General features: G+C 50.6%; 1 protein-coding gene across 1 annotated transcript in view; it reads left to right on the top strand.

Moving 5' to 3' along the window:
- Positions 1–5,719: 5,719 nt before the first annotated feature.
- The window catches only part of LIPE (lipase E, hormone sensitive type), a 31,677-nt gene continuing 12,272 nt past the window's right edge, over positions 5,720–25,124 (top strand). The window contains exons 1-5 of the mRNA XM_056847746.1: positions 5,720–5,751; positions 18,343–18,875; positions 20,441–20,531; positions 22,162–22,307; positions 24,047–24,232. Coding sequence (XP_056703724.1) covers positions 18,363–18,875; positions 20,441–20,531; positions 22,162–22,307; positions 24,047–24,232 — 936 coding nt within the window. The 5' untranslated portion in view covers positions 5,720–5,751; positions 18,343–18,362. The remainder of the gene's footprint in view (positions 5,752–18,342; positions 18,876–20,440; positions 20,532–22,161; positions 22,308–24,046; positions 24,233–25,124) is intronic.

Genomic DNA, 25,124 nt, shown 5'->3' with positions numbered 1-25,124 from the left:
TCCCTTCCACTTGACGGTCTGCCCTGCCTGCAGGCAGTTAGCAAGAGAGAGGACAGCTACTTTGCTTATCACGGCAGAACTGGAACAGAAAAAGTTGACTGCAAGGTTGAGACAGACCTGCCCAGACATTCAGGTCGCCATCCAAGGCCTTGTGCTGTATGAACGGCATGAGATACTTTCTGCTACAGACAGGGCCTTGTCCATGGTGGCACCTCCCTTGTGAAATTCCTCCAGTGCCTACTTTTTTGAATTGTAGGCATCAGGGGAGGGCACTTCTAGTCTAGGCTTTTAGAGAGCGCTTGTGTTTTTGTTGATTCATGTTGCTGACCTTTCAACTTCATTTCAATTTTGCTGTTTTAGTCGTTTGTATTTCAGACTGGATTTTTTTTTAAAAAAGCATTTGTTGCTTTTTTACTTTCTTTACACTTAAAAAAATTATTGCGGTTAATTCCCACCTCCACCACCACCACCACGTTTATTTGTGGATTGTCTTCCAAGTTGTATTCCATATTATTTTACTGGGAAGTGTCTTGAGACTTGCTGGAGAGGCTGCCTAGAAATGAATAAATGTAAAATTACCTATCATAACGGGACTCACTGCAGCACTGGCCACAGCAGATTTATTATTTATTGATTTATAATTTCTACATGCTATCTTTCTTCTGCCTGGCAGCAGTATGAAAACATATTTTTCCATAGCTGTTATTACTGCAGTTTTTTTTTTTTTTAAGAATCTTTTACGAGCACTCTCCTCCAAGGCCAAATAGTGTTAGATGCTTTTTTTCCCTGGGGAGGGAGTTGGGGCTTCTCCCTCACTTGGGCAGATACAGTTCCAATTCAAAATGGGTGCCTGTATGCTAATGAGCATTTATGCATAACTTGATTATAACTTTCAGCGTATCTTCAAAGCGGCCGTTAAATAGTAAACTATGAATGGAGTAACAGCCTTATCTCTACCAGACAGCAGACAGATTAAATGATAGTTGTGAGAACATACAGGAAAGTGTGAAATCAATGGAGTAATAAAAGAAGATTTTATAGAAGACGATAAATCACAACTGAATTAAAAATGGGTGTTTCTGTCTTTGCCTTTCCACACAGGCAGACTCTCTGTTCCATTGGGCTATCTAAGAATTGGGCATATATAGAGTGCATAGCTCCTTGCTTTTCCTTGTGACACTGACCAGTGAAGGGAGTGGGGACGGGAGAGATAATGTGGTAGGGAAGAGATAATAGGAAAAAATGTCCTTTTCTCCCTCTTATTATTCTTAGAGATTAGACAGATCTATGAAAAATGGATTTTATCAATGTCTATTAGCCACAATAGTTAAATGGAACCTCTGTGTTCAGGAGCAGTATACCTTTGAATATTTGGTGCTGGGGGAAAGGCATCTCTGACTGGCCACTGCTGGAATGGAATCTTCCAATGTGTGTGACGGTATTCAAGAGGGGCTGGGGTGGGAAAGTAATGGGAGAATTTGGTAGAGGGGTGGTGGTTTAGTGGTAGAGCACCTGCTTTGCATACAGAAGGTCCCGGGTTCAATCCCCGACATCACTTGTTAAAAGGATTCAGTAATAGATGATGGGAAAGACCTCTGCTGGACACCCTGCATAGCCATTGCCAGTCCGCAGAGACAAGACTGACCTAGACAGACCAGTGGCATGACTCTGGAGCCCTGTAGTGAATATACAGACTGTACATAGCCTATACATTCTTACATCTCTTTACCACAAAGAGCCAATAGACATTCACTTTACAAATGAAACCAGAGACCAGTTCCTGGATCACTATGGGATTTCCATCACACATTAAGCTATACATACCTTGAATGTGAAAATTAAGCAATGCACGCATAAAGAAAAATCAAGTGCACACGGTACACGGATTGTACATGCATTCACTGTAACCTGTGAACGGAGTTATTAGAAGGCTACTTCTGGTGTTCATGAAAATGGGAACGACCTCCTCCCAGATTCCCTTGTCTCAAAGAGCGTGGGGGCCAAGAGCGATTGCCTTGTTCTCCTTTCCCTGGCTTTTCTGTCTGGCCTCTCTTAAACTTTGTCATCTGTTCCCTGCCTGTTGGGTCAGGCCAGATCTGGAAAACACTTTGTATGTGTGGGGCTGATCATCTGCTAATGTATCCCTTTTCTGGGACAGATCACAGATTCCACATTGGCCACGCAGTGGGGAAGCCGAGTAGATCTGAGCCAAGTTGGGACAGGAGTGGACTCTGCCCTTGCCCAGGTGAGTGCCACTTCACCTCCTCCAGCCAGGGGAAAAGAAGCTGAAAAGCAAACCCTGTTTTTGCTTTCCCCAGCAGAAACTGGCCTGGTTTGTTTGCCATCTGGGCGTGCCTTTTGAAACTTTTCTGCCTCTCCTGTATTTATCTGTGGCATCAAGTTCTCTGCTTTGACATTTCCCCAGACAGGGGAACCATTATTTCTAGCTGGGTGGCATATTTTTTAGCCTGCTTTTCTTGCAAGGGCCCAGGTGTGGTTTCTTCCTTCCTTCTTTTATCACAGCCCTGTAAGGTAGGTTAAACGGAGAGGAAACCATTGGATCAAGGTCATCTGGGGAGCTTTTATAGCAGCATGGGGATTTGAACCCAAGTCTCTCAGATCCTACTCCAGTAGAAAAGAGAAAGAGTCCAGTAGCACTTTACAGACTAACAAAATTTCTTGCAGGGTATGAGCTTTTGTGAGTCTTAGTGACTCCTGCCAGATATTTTGTTAGCCTTTAAGGTGCTACTGGACTCCTGCTCTTTTCTACTGCTACAGGCAGACCAACATGACTACCCATCATGATCTAGATCCTACTCCGACATTCTAAACACCACACTGGCTTGATCCAAGCGTCTACTCTGTTTGTACCCTTTTGATGGTTAAGGAGGCCTGCTGATTATCTCATTCCCCCAAATCCTGGCATGCTCCCTGCAGAGAACATATACACTGATGGTCAATGTCATTTTAGGTTCACAGAAGCAAAGGAAACACAAGCACGTGTGTCCCTGTGATGGTTTTGTCGTGTCTCAGTCAGGTAAGAAACGTGCTCTTAAATAGTTTGGATGAATGCTTGACAGATCCAGTTCCAGGTTTTGGGGGCTCCCCATCTGCCCTCGACCAGGTCCCCCCCCATGCTATCCTTTCTACCCCCACACCTGCATGCCCCCCAATCTCCCCGTGCATCTTTCTCCCACTTTTAAGCCTTCCTACTGTCCTTGCTCGGCTTCCTGCACCCCCTTTCCCCAACAGCCCTGGCCAGTGTGTGCAGCTGAGACTGGGGCAGCGGCTGACACCAGGAGATTCCCCACTGCATACAACCCACTTGCCCTTCCTCAGTGACAGTGGGCTGTTAGCGGCACATGTATGGACAGGTGGTAGGGGAGGTGTGTGGGAGGGAGGGCAGTGGGCCCCACCAGAAGCCCTGGGAGCTGCCCCACCTCAGGGTATGCTGACTGAGGTCACATCATGGACCATTCTATGATCAGCTCTGAAAAGACCAAAATTGGTCAGAGGAATCGTCTGCCGAAGCTCTATCCCAGACTCTTGACACATCTTGATCTACGTCTTCCAGGAGTGACCACCAGCCCTGCAGCGAACCGGGAGAGTTTCCTGGTTCTTCCAGTAATAGTTTGGTGTATGTTTCTGCCTAGCCCTGACCTGGATGGCCCAGGCTAGCCTGATCTTGTCAGATCTCAGAAGCTAAGCAGGGTCAGCCCTGGTTAGTATTTGGATGGGAGACCACCAAGGAATACCAGGGTTGCTGTGCAGAGGAAGGCACTGGCAAACCACCTCTGCTAGTCTCTTGCCATGAAAACCTGAAAAGGGGTCGCCATAAGTCGGCTGCGACTTGACGGCACTTTACACACACACACATGTTTCTGCCTACTGGTAGGACACCATAAAAGAGTCCCATTGATTTCTGGTTCCAACAGGGGCCATTTTTTTTTCAGTGCATATGAAGATGTGTGGAATGGGTGGGTGGAGGTAGGGCGAGCCCCACAGCAACAAAGAGAGATATAGAGATATGAAGCATTCGGGGGGGGGGAGCCCCCAGGACAAATGCCCATACAGACCCTGAGGCTCAGCTGCACCCCAAAACAATCTTTAGACCACCCCATATTATACATCCCCACACTCCAGAGAATGTTCCCTGCAAGAAGACAAACAGTGGTGCCCAGTCCAAACACTGGTTCTGGCACCACTGGCTTCTTTTTGGGTCGCCCCCTAAAAACCTGTATTGCAAAGAAGTATGGGAGTAGAAGGAATTCCCGCTCTTCTGAAGCAGGCGTCCATGCAGGAGGCACATTTTGTCTGCTTTCATCCCAGAGGATATTTTTGCCCATGTCTTTGGGGGACAGCGGCCCCTTGCAAGCTTTCAGAAAAAGGAGTTACCTGCTCCCCCAATTAAGACCCACAGCTCTGTGCTGTGTATGTGGACGATGAGACCTAGCATCAGAAGGGAAGACGAAATCTGCCGTATGTCTGTTTCTTCTTTCCCGCTTTTGCAGGGCGCCACCGTCGCCATTCGCACCGCAAGAACCAGCCGCTCCCTCGCCACCTGAAGCAGAAGTGTCGGTCGCCCCGGAGTAACTGCCAACACCGGCATCTCATGAAGGGGCTTCAGATTCCACTGTAGCCTTCGGGGGCTCCCCAATAAAGCAAGCCCACCCGCCTCCTGCAGAGAGAGTCTTCTTTTTTGGGCCGCGTGTCCCTTTCAGTCTGGAAAGTGAAAAGACAGAGAACGGACAACTTGGAACTGGTGGTGACAACTCCCGTTCAGCCTGAGGTTCGCAAGGTGGGGGGCAGGCCAGTGGTTAGTACCTACTGGTCTCAGTTTGCCATCTGTAACATGGGAAGACACACTTGCGTTCCCAACTCCGGCTAGGGAAATTCTTTGAGGTTTAAGGGGGAGCCTGTGTTCAGGGCGGGGTTGGGGAAGTGAGCTCAGCAGGGATGTGAGGCACAGAGTCTGTTCCTCTGGAGCAGGCATTTTCTCCAGGGGAACTGATGTCTTATGATGCAGAGACGACACACGAAGCTGCCTTATCCTGGATCAGACCCTCGGTCCAGCAAAGTCAGCGTTGTCTACTCAGACCAGCAGTGGCTCTCCAGGGTCTCAGGCCGAAAAGGGTCTTTCACATCACCGGCTTGCCTGGTCCCTTGAACTGGAGAGTAATAATTCTAAGAGATCACCAGGCCCAACCTGGGGGTTGGCAACCCCAATACACAGACATAATCTAAGATGCAAGCATCCGGTTTTGGTGGCATGTGCATGCAGCAGGACTTAATAATATTTCTTATTCTTATGTTTAAAAGCTCATTAAAGGAGGCTTTCGGCTTGAGGAGTTCACTCTTTCCCTTTCTTCTATTGCACAAGGGCTCCTGGTGGTGGCAATAAAAGCCTTTCAAACCTGGGCTGCTGAGGCGGGAGCAACCCGACTCGGGCAACGGGTTGCAGCGGGTGCTGCCGTGTTCCTCGACAGCGCATTCAAGGGGGTCCACTTCTAGATTCCAGCGCGCGGGCCCTTTAAGGCCGGCAGGGGAAAGGCGGAAGCAAGAGCGAGGGCGCGGTTACCACGGCAACCCAGCCTCCGTTGACGTTACAACGGACCACTCACCCGGCTCCGCCCTCACCCCATTGGTGCGTGGGGGTCATGTGGCGGCTCCGAGCGTTCGATCCGAGGCGGAAGCCGGTTTGGAGGGGGGCCGGCTGGAGGGCGGCAGGCGCAAGAGACGGAGTCCCTTTGGGTGAGTGTGGGAGGGGTCGTCTGACGCTCCCCCCCCCCGGTTAAGGTGTCATGGCAGGGCTAATTCTCCCCCCCCCAGGCACTCGGCGATTCCATTGGTGAAGGAGGGGGGGGTCAAAAAGTGGGTTTTGCCGTTTCTCTCCCTCCAAGGCTTGAATTATTAAATCAGGAGGTTCCTAAGAGAAGGCAGCCCCTCCCCCCCCCAAACCCTTCCGTTTATGTACGTGCTGTTTAAGAGACCCCGGGCAGTTCCTCCAGCTTTTATCTTAACAACAGCCCTTTGAGGTACGCTGACAGACAAGAGTGGGTCCAAAGTGAGCTTCGTGGCTGGGCGAGGGATTCGAACCCAGGTTTCCTTGCATCACCCTCAAGAGAAGGAGATTTTGTGTGGAATTCCACTGAGGGTTTTGTGGGAGGGGAAAGAAGCCCCCTTCGCTTACCCCCTCCCCCAGCAGCTGTGTGGGTGAGGAGGGGAAAGTAAGATAGTGGAGGGGGGGGGGCTCCTGTGTGGGTGAGGAGAAAAAAGATGATGGCGGGGGGGGGGGGACCTGGAGTCTTTGAGGCTCACTGGACTCTGGTTCACCAGCTGTGTGGTTCTGAGACACAACCCCCCCCCCCCTGAAGATGGCAAGGGGGTGTCTGAACTCTTTGGGCGCTTAACACTGTATGTTAGGGTTGCCAGGTGTTCCCCACCCCTGTCCACTGGCGGGAGGGGGTAAGGTTGCCAGATCCAGGTTGGAAAACTCCTGGAGATTTGGGGATGGAACCTGGGGAGGTGTGGGGCGCAATGCCATACAGCCCACTCTCCAAAGCAGGAGGCTGAAGTTGGTTCCCAGTTCATTCCCAGTTCCTTATTCACATTTCCCCGTTGCTGAATGATATTGAGGACAATTTAAAAGCTCTGCACCCCCAAAATAAAGTGTGGACCACCACATATCTTGCACCTCCATATTCAGGAGACTGTGCCCTCCGAGGGGGCACATGCTGGGTCCTGGTCCAAAGTCCAGCTCTTGTGCCAACTGCTCCCAAGTGGGGTGCCCCCAAGACAAATTCACATACAGACGCTGAAGTTCAGCTGCACCCCAAAACAATCTTTGACCACCCCATATTACACATCCCCACACTCCAGAGACTGTCCCCGGCAAGAAGACATACATTGGTGTCCAGTCCAAACACTGGTTCTGGCGCCACTGGCTTCTTTTTGTATCAACCCCCCCCCCAGAAACCTGTATTGCAAAGAAGATTTGATTAAGGAACTGGAACAGTTGTGTGCCCTCTGCACCCCAAAATAAAGTTTGGACCACCACACTTCATACAGTGCCACATTCATGGACTGTGTCCTACAAGGCAACATGTGCTGGATCCTGGTACAAAGTCCAGTTCTTGTGCCAACTGCTCCCAAGTGGGGTGTCCCCAGGACAAATGCACACACAGACAGAGAAGCGAAGCCAGTGGTGCCAGAACCCGTGCTTGGACTGGGCACCACTGCATGTCTTCTTGCAGGGGACAGTCTCTGGAGTGTGGGGATGTGTAATGTGGGGTGGTCCAAAGATTGTTTTGGGATGCAGCTGGGCCTCAGTGTCTGTATTGGCATTTGTCCTGGAGGCACCCCACTCGGGAGCAGTTGACATAAGAACTGGACTTCGTACCAGGATCCAGCACAGGTTGCCTTGTAGGGCACAGTCCCATGAATGTGGCAGTGTATGATGTTTGGTGGTCCAAAGTTTATTTTGGGGTGTCCCCAAATGTGCGGTGGTACAAAAAAACTTTGGATTTGGACAGCAACTGGGCCCCAGTGTCTGTATGTACATTTGTCCTTGGGGCACCCCACTTGGGAGCAGCTGGCATAAGAACCGGACTTTGGACCAGGACCCAGCATGCACCCCTTCGGAAGGCACAGTCTCTTGAATATGGAGATGCATGATATGTGGTGGTCCAGACTTTATTTTGGGGTGCAGAGCTTTTAAATTGTTCTCAATATCATTCAGGAACTAGAAAATGTGAATAAGGAACTGGGAATGAACTGGGAACCAACTTCAGCCTCCTCTCCAAAGCATCCATTGTCTCCAGGGGAACAGAACTCTGTAGTCTGGAGAGATCCCCAGGCCCCACCTGGAGGCTGGCATCCACACCCCCTGTCAGTCTATGATGTTCATGGTCACACTCCAGACCCCCTGACCATGATACTCGGGAGTCCTGCAAGGTAACTTTTCATAGCTGTGAGGTACGACAATGGAGGCTTTCATTTTGCCCCAAACATCAATGGGTTGTGGGTGTTTGTGTGTACGCAAGCGCAAGATAAGTCGGCCATGGCACATTCTCCATCACCGTATACTGTGACGCCATCTCTCCCATCAGCAGGTAGCCTCTGCTCATTGCTTTTAATGAACCATCTTTCCAAAAACTTGATTCCCCCCTAAATACTATGACAATGCTAATGAGGATTGCTTTTAAAACTTTGGCCTGTGTGCGGTGTAGAGTCCCAAAATTCAACCGCTCTACAATTTCCCACTGTCTTTGCAGATCTTGTTTATATAATGGCATTTTGGACGTGTGATGTCTGTCTAGTGGTTCTATTTCACTGGTCCCTAACGTGATGCCCGTGGGCACCATGGTGCCTGCCGATGCCTTTCCTGGCACCCATCGAGTGTTTTTAGAAAGTAGGCAAGACCAGATGGGGCTTTTCTCCAGCAAGGTTTCTGATTGGCTGTGCAGATTTCTTAAAAAGTTGCTTTGGCAGCAGTTGCCGCCACAGCGCAGAGACCTTCACTGTGTGACTGAAGGTAAGCTGTGGCAGCCATTTTGTGGCTGCGCCCACCACACTGTGAGAGAATTCCATTGGTGCCCACAGGCTCAGAAAAGTAGGGGACCCCACGTTCTATTTTATTCACCCTGTTTCCTCTAAACAACCCAGTATGGTTAACGGGATATTATTACATTACCCCATGATTAGGCGAAAAGAGAAGTACTAGCCACAGTCCCCATGGGAACTTCATGCTAAGGGAGGTGGATACAGCCTGGCGCTGTATCCACTGCAACACCACACTGGCTACATCTTTAAGGCCTGCTCCTCCCTCTTTGGTCCCTACTTTCTGCTCTGTTTAGTACAGTAGTGTTTGGTAGGTTTTTCCACTACCACCACCACCAAAGCTTAATTTTAGGGTCAGACAGGAAGGGTAGAAGAGGTTGCTGGACTTTCTAAACTGCTGCCTGTCCCATTACTTTTGGAATCCAGATATTCAGGCATGCAACAGGGAACACGTCATTCTAGAATAACCCTTTGTAGTGCCAGAGAAAATGCCTGTGCTGTATTATCAGTGGCACCGTTTTTCACTTGCTGTCTCCCCCACCCCTGCCTCCTCTACCTGGCCCGTCAGAAAGGCTGGCCACTGGATCTTCTAGAACTTCAGGTTCAGTTTTCTGCATTTCTCAGCAGACCTGCTTGCTTTGTTGCTAGCTGACTGTTCCGTGGTGTGTTCTCGAACGCAGGTCATGCCGATGGCTAAAAATAACTGAGGTGTGATGTCTGCATTGGTGAGAGGCGTCCCCTCATTTTGGTTCTGAACAACGGAAGACCGTTCTCGATTAACCCTGGAGCCCTTCCTTCTAAGTGGTTCAAATGCAATCCTGTGAGCATATCTAAGAGCTCAGATCTGCTCTGCTCTCTGAGGGGCCCTTCGCACTGTGGCAGAGGGGGGCCCTCTCCGGTTATGTCCATGTGGAAAAGCAGTTCAGGAGTTGGTGCCTGTTTTCTTGAGGAATTTCCCCCCCCCCATTGCCCACTAGACGAGTCCTGCATAACTGAAGAGCAGAAACTAAGAGTGTGGCAGGAAGTCCTAAGTTCAAATCTCACCTTGGCCTGTGCAAGCTACAGTTTTCGCAGCCTTAGCCCTTCATCTGCGATAGGGGGAGGCTAATGCCTCCCTGACCTGGATGGCCCAGGCTAGCAAGATCTCGAAAGCTGGTTAGTATTTGGTTGGGAGACCACCGAGGAAGTCCAAGGTCTCTACTCAGAGGCAGGCAATGGCAAACCCCCTCTGAACATCTCTTGCCTTGAAAACCCTACCAGGTCGCCGTAAGTCGGCTGTGATTTGACGGCACTTTCCCCCACCATAATGCCTCTGCAGGGGTGTTGTAAGGAATGCCAAGATGACAAATACATATGCGCCCCCTATCCTGTGGACTCGAAACGACTGGCAGCTGTTTTACCTGCATCATAATCGACGCCATCCCTCTCTTAAGTAGTGCTTACAAATCAGTGAAGCATCTGAAGTCGTGGCTGCTCTTCCTCTGTCGCCGACACTTGTGTGGGTATCGAGCATCATTAATATGTTGACCAAACTTGCCGCATGGCTCTGCGTCACCAAATGGTAGAACCGCAGCTTTGTGCAGCTGGGTGCTTTCCTTCCGCTGCAAAATCTTTGGCCTCCCCGCAGCTTCTGTGTAACACCCAGAGCAGGGAGTGGTTGGCATCCCGACTGGCAAGTCACAAAGGAATCTGTGTTTATTAATAATGAGTGCCTGGCACTGCCAGGAGTCGCTCTGGGCCAGTGTCCTTGCCCCACGACGCTTGTTAATCTTAATTCAAGTGGGCATTAGCCTGCTGATGCTGTTTTTGTTTTCTCTCTCTCTGTCATCATTGTTTTAGTACTGGAATTTGAAGAATCAAGGCAAATAGCTGAGAGAGAGAGGTCAGGCGAAGGTGCAGTCCCTCCTTCACCAATCCTGGAGTGGAGGGCTATAGCCTGATGTGGAGGCCAGGTCTCTGACGCCACTAATCTCTTGCACCCATCTCTCCCCCCCCAACCTGAGGTCAAAGGGCAAGGTTGCACACAGCTCCTAGCCCTGGGGAGGGAAGGAAAAGAATTGACTTCATGGGCTCCCAGACTCCACCCTCTTTGGAGCCGACTGCTGGCTGTTTTCGTGATCCGGTTCTTCCTGCCCTCTTCCCCAGTTCCCTGCGTTCCATGTTCTTGGACCTCTCTGTGGTGTCCTCTGTGCTCCACCTTCTGACTCCATGCATTGGTCTGTTGTGGTTCTGAGTTGTTCTGGCTCCTGTTATTCCCTGATCCCGGGGTCAAACCAGATGAACTCGGTAAGAAAACATGCGCTGGAGATCAGACGGAGAGACCCAGCATGGTGTAGTGGTTAAGAGCATCCAACTAGCATCTGGGTTCAAATCTCCAGGTTAAAATCCCTTCTCATGCCATGGAAGCTCGCTGGGTGAACTTGGGCCAGTCACACACTCTCAGCCTAACCTACCTCGCAGGGTTGTTGTGAGGATAAAAATGGAGGAGAGGAGAATGATGCCACTTTGTGGGGAGAAAGGGATATAAATGAAGTAAATAAAAAACAAATAAACTCTAGATCTTCCTGAGTTTTGACTAGTTTGATCCCTGGCTGCATGATGGTTCAAATGCTATTAGTGAAGTGGGTTTGGGAATTCCTGCATCCAATGATCGTTTTCTAAAAAGAAAAGGTCTTTGGACCAAGCATGCCAGGTGTTAACACCCTCAAGGTCAGGAATTCTAGGCTGCTGGAGTAGCTCTTATAAAGCCTGTTTGTTTGTTTGTTTGTTTGTTTAGAAAACTTGTATGCCACCTCTCCAGACCTGCTCCAGGAAGCTCACAAATAAAACAGTTAAGCACAACCAAATCAACATAACAAGCCAAGTCAATAAACTAAGAGCAGGTCAATTAAAAAAAAAAACATGCCAATAAAATCAAGCCAGGTCATAAAAGCACATACAGGGAACATAAAAAGTGCATGAAACAAATATCATCAGGGGGTATGGCCAAATAGGTTAAATCAAGGGACCCCAACGTGGTGCCCATGGGCACCATAGTGCACGCTGACACCTTTCTGTTTCCTAGTGTTTTTAGAAAATGGGTGATGCCAGGTAGGGCTTCTGCCCATCAGGGCTTCTTCACTGGCCATTGGAGATCTGATCAGAATGAAATAACATTGTTTCAGCAGCAGCTACCACTACAGCGTAGGTTTTATTCTTTCTCACCCTCTGTCCCAGTTTATTTTTTCAAATTACTCTTCATGTCCCCCTGCACCTGCACTCCCTCTGAGTGGGGCTGGGCAGTCTGCCTCCTGCAGTAGCCGTTTTTTGGTTGCACCTGCCGCCCTGCATCGGAATTCCAAAGATGTCCACGGGCTCAAAAAGGTTGGGAACCCCTGATTTAGGCAGGTATTTTGTAGGGGATGCTGTGTGTGTGTGTGAGAGAGAGAGACCACCCCCACCCAGTATAGAGGCCTTATTTATTTATTTAGTTTTATACCCCGCCTTCACTCCCTGGCCAAGCTTAGGGCAGCTCGCAACACAATAATCAATGCAATAAATACAATAAAATCGTAAGAATAAAATTTTTTGCAAAGTCAACAATTTTAAAACACCATAAACATCAAACAATAACAAAATGGCGCTCACTTTGTAGCAAAGGAGCCACTGCAGGGCCTGCGGACACATAACCCCTTTCCCATCATATTCCTGGGCGTTTGCTAGTATAATGAGGATAAAGCAGGTTGAAAAGTACATGGCGTTCCTTAGCATGCATTCAGACATACCTCAGTTTGAGGGGTAGAAGCCCACTTGTTCACTTCCATGGTCTAGCACCTTGAAAACTGGTCCTGCCATGCTGTATCGGAAGATGCCTGTGTACAGCACTGTTTGATCAGTGCCTGAGTCGTCACAGTGCCTGTGCCGCCCCCCGCTGTCAGGATCAGGCGTTTACCCATAGCATCTCTTAAAAGCAAATTCATCCAGGCAAGTGGTCCTGAAGCAATAATACTTTATTAGGAGCAAAAAGGTAAATAAAAGAGCTGACTACAGATTACAGAGCTGTCTACAGAACGAAGAAGGCTGCTAATGTCATGACATGGGAAGAATACATGGTTAAAAGTACTCCAGCCAGAGAAAGTAAAACAAAGTGAAACAATTCCGAGATAATAGTTCCCAGGTAGACAGCACAACAGCTGTGAATAGCAGGCTGAGCGAACAACAGGATAACAGGATGAGACACTATACACAGAGTTTGTGGCATGTGAACCAAGAACTTGAACTGAAGCCAGAGCCTGGCCTGTTCCTGCCAAGAGCCCTTCTTCAGATGACTTTGGTCAGGACCTGACACTCTGCTCCCCCTAGGCCCCCCCCCCTACGTTCCGCAGTTGGGCGAGGCTTGTGGGGATAGGTGTCGTGGAACTGATGAATCAGCCTGGGGGGCTGCTACGTGATGTTTGGCAACCCACTCATCATGACCAGCACCTAAGTGCTTCCAACGAACCAGATAGTAGAGCAGGGGGCCAGTTCACTGTCCCTCAAACACTGTTGGGGGCCGGACTATAGTTTGAAAAAAATATGAACAAATTCCCTGCGTGTGCGGGGGAGGAGGAGGCGGCGCAAGGGGGCTCTCCTGAAAAGCATCCTCCTCCCGAGCCCGGACCTTCCCCCTTCGCTCTGCGGCTGGGGCTCGGTCTTCCCTTGGCAGACGTGACCTCGCCCCTGCCTCCCTTGTGCTCTACGCACGCACACATGCACAGAGGCAAGTTAATGGGGAATAAAGAGGCTGGAGTCTGCGGCAAGTGCCTGAGCCTTACAAATGTGGTTAAGAGTGGCAGTTTGGAGCGGGGACTCTGATCTAGAGATCCGGGTTTGATTCCCCACTCCTCGTGAGAAGCGGAGGCTAATCTGGTGAACCTGGTTGGTTTCCCCACCCCTACACACAAAGCCAGCTGGCTGACCTTGGGCAAGTTACAGCTCTGTTGGAGCTCTCTCAGCCCCACCTGCCTCACAGGGCGTCTGTTGTGGGAGGGTATGGGAAGGGGATTGTAAGGCAATTTGAGTCTCCCTTTATTGGTAAGGAAAGTCGGCATGTAAAAACCAAGGCCATTTATGCACGGGAGGTTTTGCCTTGGATTTGCCGCTCTCCAGATGCACATTTTCCCCATCCAAATTCTCCAAACTCTGCCCTGGGGTGGGGGGAGCTTACTTTAGAGTTTTGAGAATTCGGATGGGGAAAATGTGCATCTGGAGAGGTGCAAATCCTCCCGTGCATAAATGGCCACAAGTCTTTTTCTTCTTATCCCTGGAGATATGTTTAGCCCCCCCCCCAGGGGCCCCTACAATTACCTCCAGGCCACAAGGATACCCCCGGGAGGAGAGAGAGCCCTGAGCCGTGAGAACGATGCCCGACTGCGGCCAAAACAGGAACGCCAGGGCCACGTTGGGCTGCATCGTGGAGGGCCCGAAGGACCAGGCTTAGCTGCATGGAGCTCAAGGAGGCCAGGCCCAGCCAGGCCACAAAGCTAGTAAGAACAAAACAGGGTAGGCTCAAAAAGGTACAAAAACGATAACAATTTATACAAATTCTAAATAGCAACTATGTACAATGTCAATACTGTAGTTGTGCAATGACAACAACACATAAGTAGCACAATGGCTCTCTCCAAAAAGGACGTGAAGCAAGTCCAACAGGGGTAACAGATATTAGAATCTACAGGTGAACATCATCATCCAAACGCTGTCAAACCGACACGGAGAGGTATCAAAGAAACCGAAAACACGAGAAGGTGTCAGTTCCTTTGGTTCCAATTATTCCAATTCGTCTAACCCAGGGGTGGGGAACCTCAGGCCCGGGGGCCATATGCGGCCCCCGAGGACATTTTTTGTGGCCCTCGGGAGCTCCGGGAACCCTGCCGCGGAGGCGGGGCGCAGGGTGGCCCTCCCCGAGGGTGTTCCTGGGGCCACGGCTTACAGCGCCCTTGTAGCGCCCTTTGGACTTCCTCTCACCGACTGTCGGTTGTTGGTCGGCGAGAGGGGAGGGACGCTTCCCCCAAGGCTGCCCCCTACAGCTGTGGCGTGCAGAAACGCTGCGGCACATTGTAAGCCCCTCTCGCTGCCTGTTGACTGTTGAGCAGTGGGGGACGGGAAGAGGCCGGCGGCTCCCGGTGGCAGAGCATGCATGCGGGAGCCGATTTGGCTGGGGGGGGGGCTTTTATGGACTCTGGGGGGGAGTGTATGGAGACTGGGGCCCGGTTGCTTGGTGCTCTGTGCACCGCTGGGTGTGTGTGTGTGGGCGGGGGAGGTGGGGTGGCTGGGGCCCAGTCGCGCAGGCCGGCTTGCGCGGGTGTGTGTGTGTGGGAGTCTTTTCTTCCTCTTTTTCTGTCACTCTTTCTTTCTCTCCCTCTCTTCCTCCCTCTTTTTCTGTCTCTTTCTTTGTCTACCTCCGTCCTTTTTTTTCTTTCCCTCCGTCCTTTTCTTTCTTTCTCCCCCTCTCTCCATTTCTTTCTCCCTCCCTCCCTTTTCCTCTTTCTCTGTTTTCCTTCCTCCCTTGCCAATCGACTGTGGGCTGCGCCCCCCTGGCGCCTCGTTTTCTGGGACCCACCGCTGGCTGCCCTCCCACCTGGGAGGGGGGAGGGGGGCGCCCTGCAGGCCTTCTCTGGCTGGCCTCCCCTGGGGTTGCCAACCTCCAGATGGTGGCTGGAGACCTGGCAACCCTAGCCTCTCCCCCCCACCGGGAGATCTTCACCTGGTGTGGCCCCCGAAAGATGTTATTAATGTGCGAATGGCCCTTGGCAGGAAAAAGGTTCCCCACCCCTGGTCTAACCGTTCTAATCGCTCTTACCAATTGAGGTCTCAAGGGCAAAAAAAATTTCCCCAGGGTGCCCGACCTCAAACATTCCAACGAAAGAAGAGATAGTCACTGGCTCATCCCTTCCTGCCCTCCCTCTCATGATCTGCCTAACAGAACCAGCCTTGCTGACTGATGGCCATCTAGCCTCTGCTTAAAAACCTCCAAAGGAGAGTCCACCATCTCCCAAGGAAGCCTTTTCCACTGAGGAACCGCTCAAACTAGATTGGAAGAGTCTGTCGGGAGGGCTTTGATTGTGGGATCCTGCATGGCAGGGGGTTGGACGTGATGGCCCTTGTGGTCTCTTCCAACCTTGTGAGATTTTGTGATTTTTGTGATTTTGGAAGGGCATTATTCAGCACGTGTGAATGCGCCTTCTAGTCTGCCTAAACTATTTTATTAATACCCCACTTTTCTCCCCATTGGGGACCCAAAACAACTTCCATCATTCTCCTCTCCTCCATTTTATCCTCACAACAACCCTGCAATGACGTTCTGATCAGACACACCGGGGTGTCACTCCTGCCTGTGTTGTGGTTTTAAGATAAATATTTTACTTCAATCTTTTTTAACCCTATGAAGGTAGGTTAGGCCGAGTATGTGACTGACCCTAGATCATCCTGCAAGCTTCCGTGGCAGGATGGGGATCTGAGCCTGGATCTCCCAGATTCTAATCCTACACTCAAACCACAATGCCACACTGCCTAATCTGTGATAACTAAGTGGGTTCTTCTGACCAGCAAATCCTTATATTTCTCTCCTATCTTTGGCTCTCTGTACAGAGGCGATACCCTGCAGTAGCCCCAGGCTGTTATTTACTTCCAGCTGAGCTCTGGGGAGTCTTTGGGATCAGAGAGTACGGGGTGGACTTGTGCCTTCCTGGAAACAGGCGGCCCGATTCCTTGCAGCTCCTTCTGGCAGACTTGGTCATGAGGTTCCCATCGACAGCCACGGCTCGCTGCCAGGTGTGGGGAAGAGTCTTGTTTGTGTCATTTTTATGGATGGTACAAATCACTCTGTTGTTCCATTCTGGGATCAGCCTGGTTCTGACAGCCTCAAATAAAAAAAATGAACCAACGGGGCCAAGGATTAGGGTGGGGTCCTGGCAATATCTGCTGTGCCATGTTTCTTCTGGGAACAAACTGGACTGTGGACATTTCCTCCCCCTTTTTAATAAAAGGAGAAATCTTGTAACCCTCATGGTTTTTGCAAAGGAAGTAACTGAATCTTCAGACAGCTACAGTGGAGGGTTTTAGGAAGGGGAGATGGTTTGATTCTCGGGGCGGGGGCAGGATCTCCCCCCCCCCACACACACACACACACTTGTTTCGAAACTTCCTTTCCCCCCATATCTGGAGCCTCTTCTGTTATTCCTGAATCAATTTATCTTTTCAAATGCCTTCCCGTTTTCAGCCCTTGTGCCCTTCAAATAGTAACCCCCTCCCCAAATCCTCACCCCAGCTCAATTTTGCAGCCGGAAAACAGATTTCTGATGACGCAAACCTGCCTAAATTATTCCATCATGGGTGTCTGATGGCAGAATTTGCATCAGATACTCCACAGGAAAAGCTAGATTCCAGTCCAGTAGCACCTTAGAGGCCAACAAGATTTTTTGGGGTATGCATTTTCAAGAGGGAGCTTTGACTCTCGAAAGTTCACACTCCAGCAAATCTGGTTGGGTCTTAAGGTGCTACTGGACTGGAATCTAGCTGTTCTACTGCAGACCAAAACAGCTACCCTCTTAAACTATCCAGAGGAAAAGACTTCTTACTGCAAATAGCAGCCAATTACCCTTCTCTCCCCCCCTCCCCAGTCCCACTAGCCTCTACTCTTTCTGTTAGGGATAAAACTGGAGCATTCTCCATCTCTCCTCCCTAATGTGGGCTGGTGGTACCTCCTCCGAGGCGGAGCTGGCCGGTCAGCTTCCCCAGCAGTCTTTTAAGGCAGCCTGTTGGGCAGGCAGCCAGTTGTCATATGGCTGCAGAGCCTGGGACGGATTAGTACTGCTTCTCTTGCTCTGAGCCTCTCTTTGCTGGTCCGAGCAGTTCGGGGAAGGGTTGTGGCCTCCCAGCTCAACGTGAACGGGGAAGTCCTTGACAGGGGATCTCACCCCTGCTTCAAACCCACTCCGTGGTGTTAGGGCAAAGCTACTGTTCTCTCAGCCTCCCTCGCAGCCCGGGAGGATCACACTGGCCCACCTTGCAAGGCTTTTGGAAGGATTGCTGGGGTAATGTATGTGGACATTTGAGAGGTGCTGTAGAAGTGTTTGTGGCTCTGAATTAGCACAATGTCTGTGTGTACGTCTGTATATCTATTTATTTCCTTCATTTATATCCTGCCTTTTTCCCCAGTGGTGACTCAGAGTAGCTTACATCATTCTTCTTTCCTGCATTTTATCCTCACAACAACCCTGTGAGGTAGGTTAGGCTGAGCATTTGTGACTGGCCCAATGCCCCCCAGCAAGCTACCATGGCAGAGTGGGGATTCGAACCTGGGTCTTTCAGATCCTATCTGAGGGAGGGGGCTCTGTCTTTCTGATTGCTGTCAGAGAGGCCCGGGCCATCATAGTGGGGCATGTTGAGGGGCGTTTGCATAGGGGAGTTCTCTGAGGTGACAGGTAGCCCTGTTCTCTCTCTCTCAAAGGCGCTCCACCAGTTGAGGATTCCAATATGCGCCTGTCTGGATTGTGGTGGTTGGTCACACTAGAGTGTGACGGAATGACAGGGACCCGGCTCGTACAAACCAGTATATCATCATAAGCAATGCCTGCTATGCTCAAGGGGCTTCCAGCCAGGACAGAGGGAGGCAGTGAGATGGGGGATAATCAAATGCCCCACCCGGTTGGTGAAGAAGGCTCAGCACTAGTCATTGCAGTCCTTGCCCGTTTGCCCCCAGATCTCATCTCCCTCTTTGGGGAGGGGGGGTTCCTGTCCCTAACGCAGTCTCTCCCCTTGCAGGCCCCCCTCAGGCAGCCGCCATGGATTCCCGGCCGCTGTTCCAGACCCTGCATGCGCTGGCAGAGGACAACGCTGCCTTCTTCCGGGAGCAGACCACGGAGACGGGCCAGCGCTTCGTGGCAGCCTTCACGGCCATCCGGGAGCATGCCCAGTGCCTGGAGCCGATCCTCGGACACTTTGCCACCGTCTACCACATCTTCGACCTGGATGAGCACACACCGGCCAACGGCTACCGCAGCCTGGCCCAGACAGTGCGCTGCTGCCTGGCCCACATCATCCACAAGAGCCGCTACGTGGCCACCAACCGTGGCAGCATCTTCTTCCGCAACAAGCACAACTGCGCCGAGCTGGAGGCTTACTGCACCGCCTTGACCCAGCTGCGGGCCCTGGTCTACCTGGCCCAGCGCCTGCTGACCCACAACCGCCCCGGCTGCCTCTTCAGCCATGAGGAACAGGGGCTCTCGGAGGAGTTCCTGCGGGAGTACGTCACCATGCACAAGGGGTGTTTCTACGGACGCTGCATGGGCTTCCAGGTAAGGGAGGGGGAAGGGAAACTGCCCCTTGCGGTTGGTTATACTCCCCATCCAGTGGTGCGGGAGCGCCTGTTCCTGCACACGGCCTGCACTCCTCCGAGTCTACCTTCTGTTGCCCTTTCAAAGAGGTTGGTCCATTTTTCCCCCTGGCTGCCCCCCTGAGCTTGCATCTGTTCTGTGCAGCGCTAGCCCTACTGTCTCGCCTAAAGCGTACCAAGCCACATTTGCTCTCATCCTTTCCTCATGCTGTCTCTCCTCACACTGCAAGTACTGCCTCAGTTTGAATTGGGGCAGGGGCTGTGGCTCAGTGGAAGAGCCTCTGCTTTGCCTGCAGAAGGTCCCAAGTGCAATCTCTGGCAGTAGGTGATGGGAAAGACCTTGACCTGAGGTGTTGGAGAGCTGCTGCCAGTCTGAATAAACAATACTGACTGTGATAAATCAGTGGTCTGATTCAGTATAAGGCAGCTTCATGTGTTCATTTGTAAAGGAGGGGCCATGGCTCAGTGGCAGAGCATCTGCCTGGAATACACAAGGTCCCCGGATCAATCCCCAGCATCTCCAGTTAAAAGGACCAGGTAATAGGTGATGGGAAAGACCTGAGAGCCGCTGCCAGTCTTCGTAGATAATACTGACTTTGATGATCTGATTCAGTGTAACTTTATACATGTTCATATGTGATAGCACGGTGCTGCTTAAATACATAAGAACCAGGAGCTCCCAAAGCATCCTGAGAAAGACAGGCCCCTTTTCTCTCTCTTACACCTGGTTGGAAGAGGCATGCTAGGCTGCATGGTTTGTACCAGTCTCTTCTGGCTGTGTGATCCCCCCCCCCCACCAAAGCAAAGCCATCTGGATGTATTCTGAAAGAGGAGGCATTGACGGCATGGTTCTCTGACAGGGGCCTCCTCATGGCGGAAAGTCAGGCTTGGCCTTTCCCTCCTCCACCTTCCCAGGCAGGCTGCGACCTTGGCCATGTGGCCCTGAGCCTGATGTGATGGGCAGCTGCTCTCCCACAAGTCCCTTCAAAGCTCTCCCTCTGAGGCTGTTCCCAGCTGGTTGGACAGGAGCCCGGCAGCTGACATGAGATGTCAGCTGCAGAGTCTTTGGTTCTGTCTCTGGCCCCATCCAGGGTCTTTGCTGGCAGGAACTTGCCAGAGTGACTCTGCATAGCAACGACAGGAGGCGTGCGCTGTCCTGCATCGTGCTCCTTCCAGCTGCCAGGACCTTGCGTGTTGAGTGTTAGTCAAGGTGGACTTTTGAGAGAAAAGACAGTTTGGACGTCTAATAACGGGCGATTCAGGACACTGGTTAGGGAAAATTTGTAAACTGTTGCTGCAATATGATCGTTAATCCAGAAAGGTCCCTGCATCCTCCTTCATGCGTTTCCACCCAGTTCACGAGGTTGAGGCCCTGCCTCGGCCCTGACATCTGGAGCTAGTTAAAAAAGACCCCTTATGGGTTACCCGTGGCTGCCAATGGCTCCATCTGGGGGTGGCACATCCAGGATACGGAGACACGTCTGTCCCCTGACGGCCCTAATGCTCCCTTCTTGTCCTTTGCCTCAGTACGCCCCCTCCATCCGGCCCTTCCTGCAGACCATTGCCATCGGCCTCGTCTCCTTCGGGGAGAACTACAAGCGGCACCAGTCTGGCATCAGTGAGTATGGGGCTCTGGGAACCGCTCCGGTCATTCATGAGCACCACCCTGCCTGTAACCCCACTTTCCAGGCCACACAATCAAGAACCTCGCATATTAACTCGGTTGCCTTTATTGCTCAGAAATCCTCTGGATCAATTCAAAAGTTCTTTTGGCAAAAAGGAGGGAGGCATATTCCAGCTGCAATTAGGATCTTTAGAGCCAAGCCACTTGCCCAAATAACCTATGGTGCACCTTTGAGCATTACTGGAAATACAGCCTGCCTGCAGAGAGGGCAATCTAAATTCCTCAGAAAAATCTTTCAGGCTCCGAATAACATCTCAAATGCAGCACTGAGGATCGAGTCCAGGATGACCACGGTCCAGGCCAGTCTCTGGATTATCACCTTCATGTTGTGGCTAAAGTTGTTAAACCAAAAAAAAAGGGTTGATAACCCTGATATTAACAGACTTGTAGCACCCTGACATTTAGCTCTTAATAAAAAACTGGGCCATGATGGGCTCTCTCGTCAGCTCCTCTTATCAATGACTCATGATTCGGCCAAAGAACTCATTAAGACTAGAGTTTTTGAGGTAGAGAGGCAGCACGGTCTGAATAAGATTCAGAATCCCATCTTTAGAAAGGACCTCCTTATTAGGAACACCACTATGCCTTATCTGTCGGATATTAAAAATAATGAATATCGTAGGGTTTTTATGCTCCTTCGATATAATGCTCTTCCCTCTAAGTTTCTCGAAGGGATATAAAATAAAAGGCCAATGGACGCACGAGAATGTATATGTAACCAGGACATTAGAATCCATTGAACACATCCTATTTGAGTGCACGTTGTATGATCATATACGATCAGGCCCTCTGATTCCCTTAATAGTGGATTGTCCCAGACCGCTCAGAAAACAACATCCAGAGCTCCTTTTGTCAGATACAATACCAAATTTATCTGTTAGCATGGCTAGATTTGCCTGATTGGCAACTAAAATAAGACAAAATGCACTTAAGGCTTTAGAATAGCCAATCTATGATTAGAATCTCTACTGTTTTATGTATACATTGGAGGATTTTATCCCTTTATTCCAGTTTTTAATCTCTACTACATCTTTATCTTTTGTATTATTAGTTCATAACTATTCATGTGTATATTTACGGTAATTACAATTTTTTTGGATATTTGATGGTCTATGACTATAAATAAAGTCTGTTGTTGTTGTTGCTGTAACCCCTTGAAAGTACCACAAGGCCTGTCCCTCCCGTGACATACTGATTGGTCCTTCCCATCCTATGTTGCACCCAAAGCTTGCCACAAGCCAGGAATGACCATCTGCTCTATTGAGACAGCTAGCCTCAAGCTGTTTGTGCTTGCTCTGCAGAAAACCCTTTATTGTATGCCCTGCCCTCACTGTATGCCAGATAACGTTCATTTTAAAGTGACCCAGTAGGGTTTGCTATCTAGCTGCAGGTAGTTTCTTTTACCTACTAATGACATGCTTTCCCCCAAAGCCTTCTCCTTCTCTGTACTGGAGAGCCGGGGGATATAATGCTGTTATGGGGCTGCTCCTTCCTGGAATTCCAAAGCAGAGGCCTCACCTGTGCTCTGATTCTCCCCTGCCACTTCCTCTCCCCGTCTGCGCAGGTGTGGCGGCCGGCTCGCTCTTTACCAGCGGCAAGTTTGCCATCGACCCTGAGCTGCGAGGAACGGAGTTCGAGCGCATCACACAAAACCTGGACGTGCACTTCTGGAAAACCTTCTGGAACCTCACCGAGACGGAGCTGCTGGCTGTGAGTAGCCCTGTCCGAGAGGAGGCCGTAGGCGGTCAGGATGGCCAAAGGATGGGGATCAAGATGGGGACGGAGGGGCCGTCTGCGAGTGTCAGAGGAATATTTGTGGGAGGGAGAAGAGGATAGAGGTGGTGAGAGTGGGCAACAAGAGGAGCTGGCATGGGGAGAATGACAGGGGTGGCAGCAGGGTACCCACAACCTGGCAAGAACGAGGGGCTGTCCAAAGTCACAGCACTGTTCCTGGATTGGATGCTGTGCGCCCAGTCCCCAGGGAGGGGGTGGTTTGCTTGCTGACCCCTTGTGGGGGACCTTGTGCTTTAGGTCTGCATTGCAGGGAACTGTGCCCTGGGTGATGGCTCTAAAGCAGTAGTTCTGAAACTCTTGAGGCTCTGAGGTTGGATAGCCATGCCAGGAAGGAGGACAAAGACCAGGATGATGGTTCTCTTTGAAGGGCTGTCACTTAGGGGAGGGCCGGGAACTGTTCCTGTTGGCAGCAGAGGATAGGACTCACAATAATGGGTATAAATTATGGGCAGAAAGCTGGACATTAGGAAGAAATTTTTTACAGTAAGAGTAGTTCAGCAGTGGAATCGGCTGCCTAGGGAGGTGGTGAGCTCCCCCTCTCTAGCAGTCTTCAAGCAGCGGCTAGATGAACACTTGTCAGGGATTCTCTAGGCTGATCCTTTATTGGGTAGGGGGTTGGACTAGATGGCCTGTATGGCCCTTCCAACTCTAAGATTCTGTGTGAACTCGGAGAGGAAGCTCAGGGTCCCGTTTGGGCTTTCCTCTGCATAATGTGTGAAAAATGGCCCAGAAATAGAGCCTGTTGCTTATCCAGGGCTATTTTGTGTGTGTATAATTTTATGATAATATAACTACATAGAAATATAAGGTATGTGAAAGTATAAAAGAAAACAAAGAGAAACAGCAGCGTTGTTTGTACAGCAAACAGGATCAGAACTTGCCCTGTTAATTTAAAGCAGTTTTTCATACCACATTGTCTACAGCATGGAAATGTTCGATTTTTGTAATCACCCATTTCCAAATTCTCGTAACACTCTCAGCATCTTGAGGTCTTTGCCACAGAGTCAATTTCAATAGCTTCTATACTTCATTGACCGTATTTAGCCAATCACTTATTGAGGGCCTGAGCTTTGGTTTCTGGACTTTAGCAAAGACCCTTCCTTGCGGTTGTCAATAAATATAATGCAATAGCCTAGATATTGGCTTGGTATAAAGGCCATATAATTATATTTTTTGTAACTAAAAAACCTGACTGACAAATGAGATGCTTTTCCACTGAAGGGAGATTTTGGGGGTTTGTTGGCCTTTTATGCAGGGACGTTTCCCTGCGGTCACCCCTGCTGACTGCTTCAGGGCTTTTCTTTTGAGAGCCCATCAGAGGTCACCTTGCTCTCCCCGCCCGTTTTACCTGCATTTTCCAGATTCTGGCTAAAACAGCCTCTGGAAAACACAGGCAGAATGCATGGGAAGAGCAAGGCAGCCTCTGAAAGGCAGAAAAGGCATGCATCATCAAAAGGAAGCCCCGGAGCCGTCCGCAGGGGTGACCACGGGGAAATGTCCTTGCATAAAAGCCTGTGTTAGGAAGGGAGAAAGTAACATGGAGTTGCTCATTGCAGAGCGGGTCCCAAAACGCAACGTTAGTTTAGAGGTGGAAAAGTTTTAGAAGCCGTCGCTCTAGCGGGTGCCCACGTGTGCCATCTGTGCCCTTCTTGCAGTCCCTGGCCAGCATGGCCTCCTCCCAGGTCCGGGTCTCCCGGGCACTGTCGGTGCCGCCCGACTCCTTCGAGCTGCCGCTTGCTGCTGACCCCAAACTGACCGTTGTCATCACGCCTCCGGTGGCCCACAGCGGACCCGGAGCTGTCCAGATGAGGCTGATCTCCTATGAGCTGCGCGAGGGGCAGGTAAGGGGCAGAGAGGAGTTGCGTCAAGGCCTGGGCCTCCTCCAGAGCTGGGCAGGTGCAAGCAGACTTAGCCTGGAAGGACAACCAGCCCTGAATTTTTCCTGCGCAGTCCCTTTAGCGCAGGGGTCCCCACCATGGTGCCCATGGGCGCCATCTGCCAACATTTTTCCTGGTGCCCATCAAGTATTTTTAGCAAGTGGGTGGAGTCAGGTGGGGCCAGCAGGGGGCAATAGCCAGTGTGGTGTAATGGTTAAGAGCGGTGGATTCGAATCTGGTGAATCGGGTTGGTTTCCCCACTCCGCCACATGAAGCCAGCTGGGTGACCTTGAGCCAGTCACTGTTCTCTCCGAACTCTCTCAGCCCCACCTACCTCACAGGGTGTCTGTTGTGGGGAGGGGAAGGGAAGGCTATTGTAAGCCAGTTTGAGTCTCCTTAAAAAAAGGTAGAGAAAATCAGGGTATAAAAACCAACTGTTGTTCTTCTTTTGCTCAGCAGGGCTTCTGATTGACCACTGGAGATCTGATTAGCTGTGTAGATTAAAATAACATTTCTGTGGCAGCTGCCACCACAGTGTGATTTTGTTCTTTCTCCCTCCTCTTTTCCTGTGTATTTTTTTTAAATCGGACCCCTTCCTGTGCTTGGGCTCCCTCCGTGCGTGGCTCTGGGACTCCTGTGGCAGCCAGTCTGTGGCTGCTCCAACCACCCAGTGACAAAATCCCAAAGGTGCCCACAGGCTCAAAAACCATGGGGATGGCTGCTTCAGCAGCTGTCTGTAGAAGCCCACGGCTTGGGAAAGCCTCCTGAGCTGCATCAGAGCTTGCAGGGAGAACCAACTAAAGGATTTAGTCTTGCCTTCTTCCTGCTATGGGAATTTTGACACATTGGGTGGAAA

This window comes from Euleptes europaea, chromosome 3, assembly GCF_029931775.1.
Source record: "Euleptes europaea isolate rEulEur1 chromosome 3, rEulEur1.hap1, whole genome shotgun sequence".
NCBI lineage: Eukaryota > Metazoa > Chordata > Lepidosauria > Squamata > Sphaerodactylidae > Euleptes > Euleptes europaea.
The sequence above is the reverse complement of the archived record's forward strand: the minus strand, read 5'-3'. Positions and strand labels throughout refer to the sequence as shown.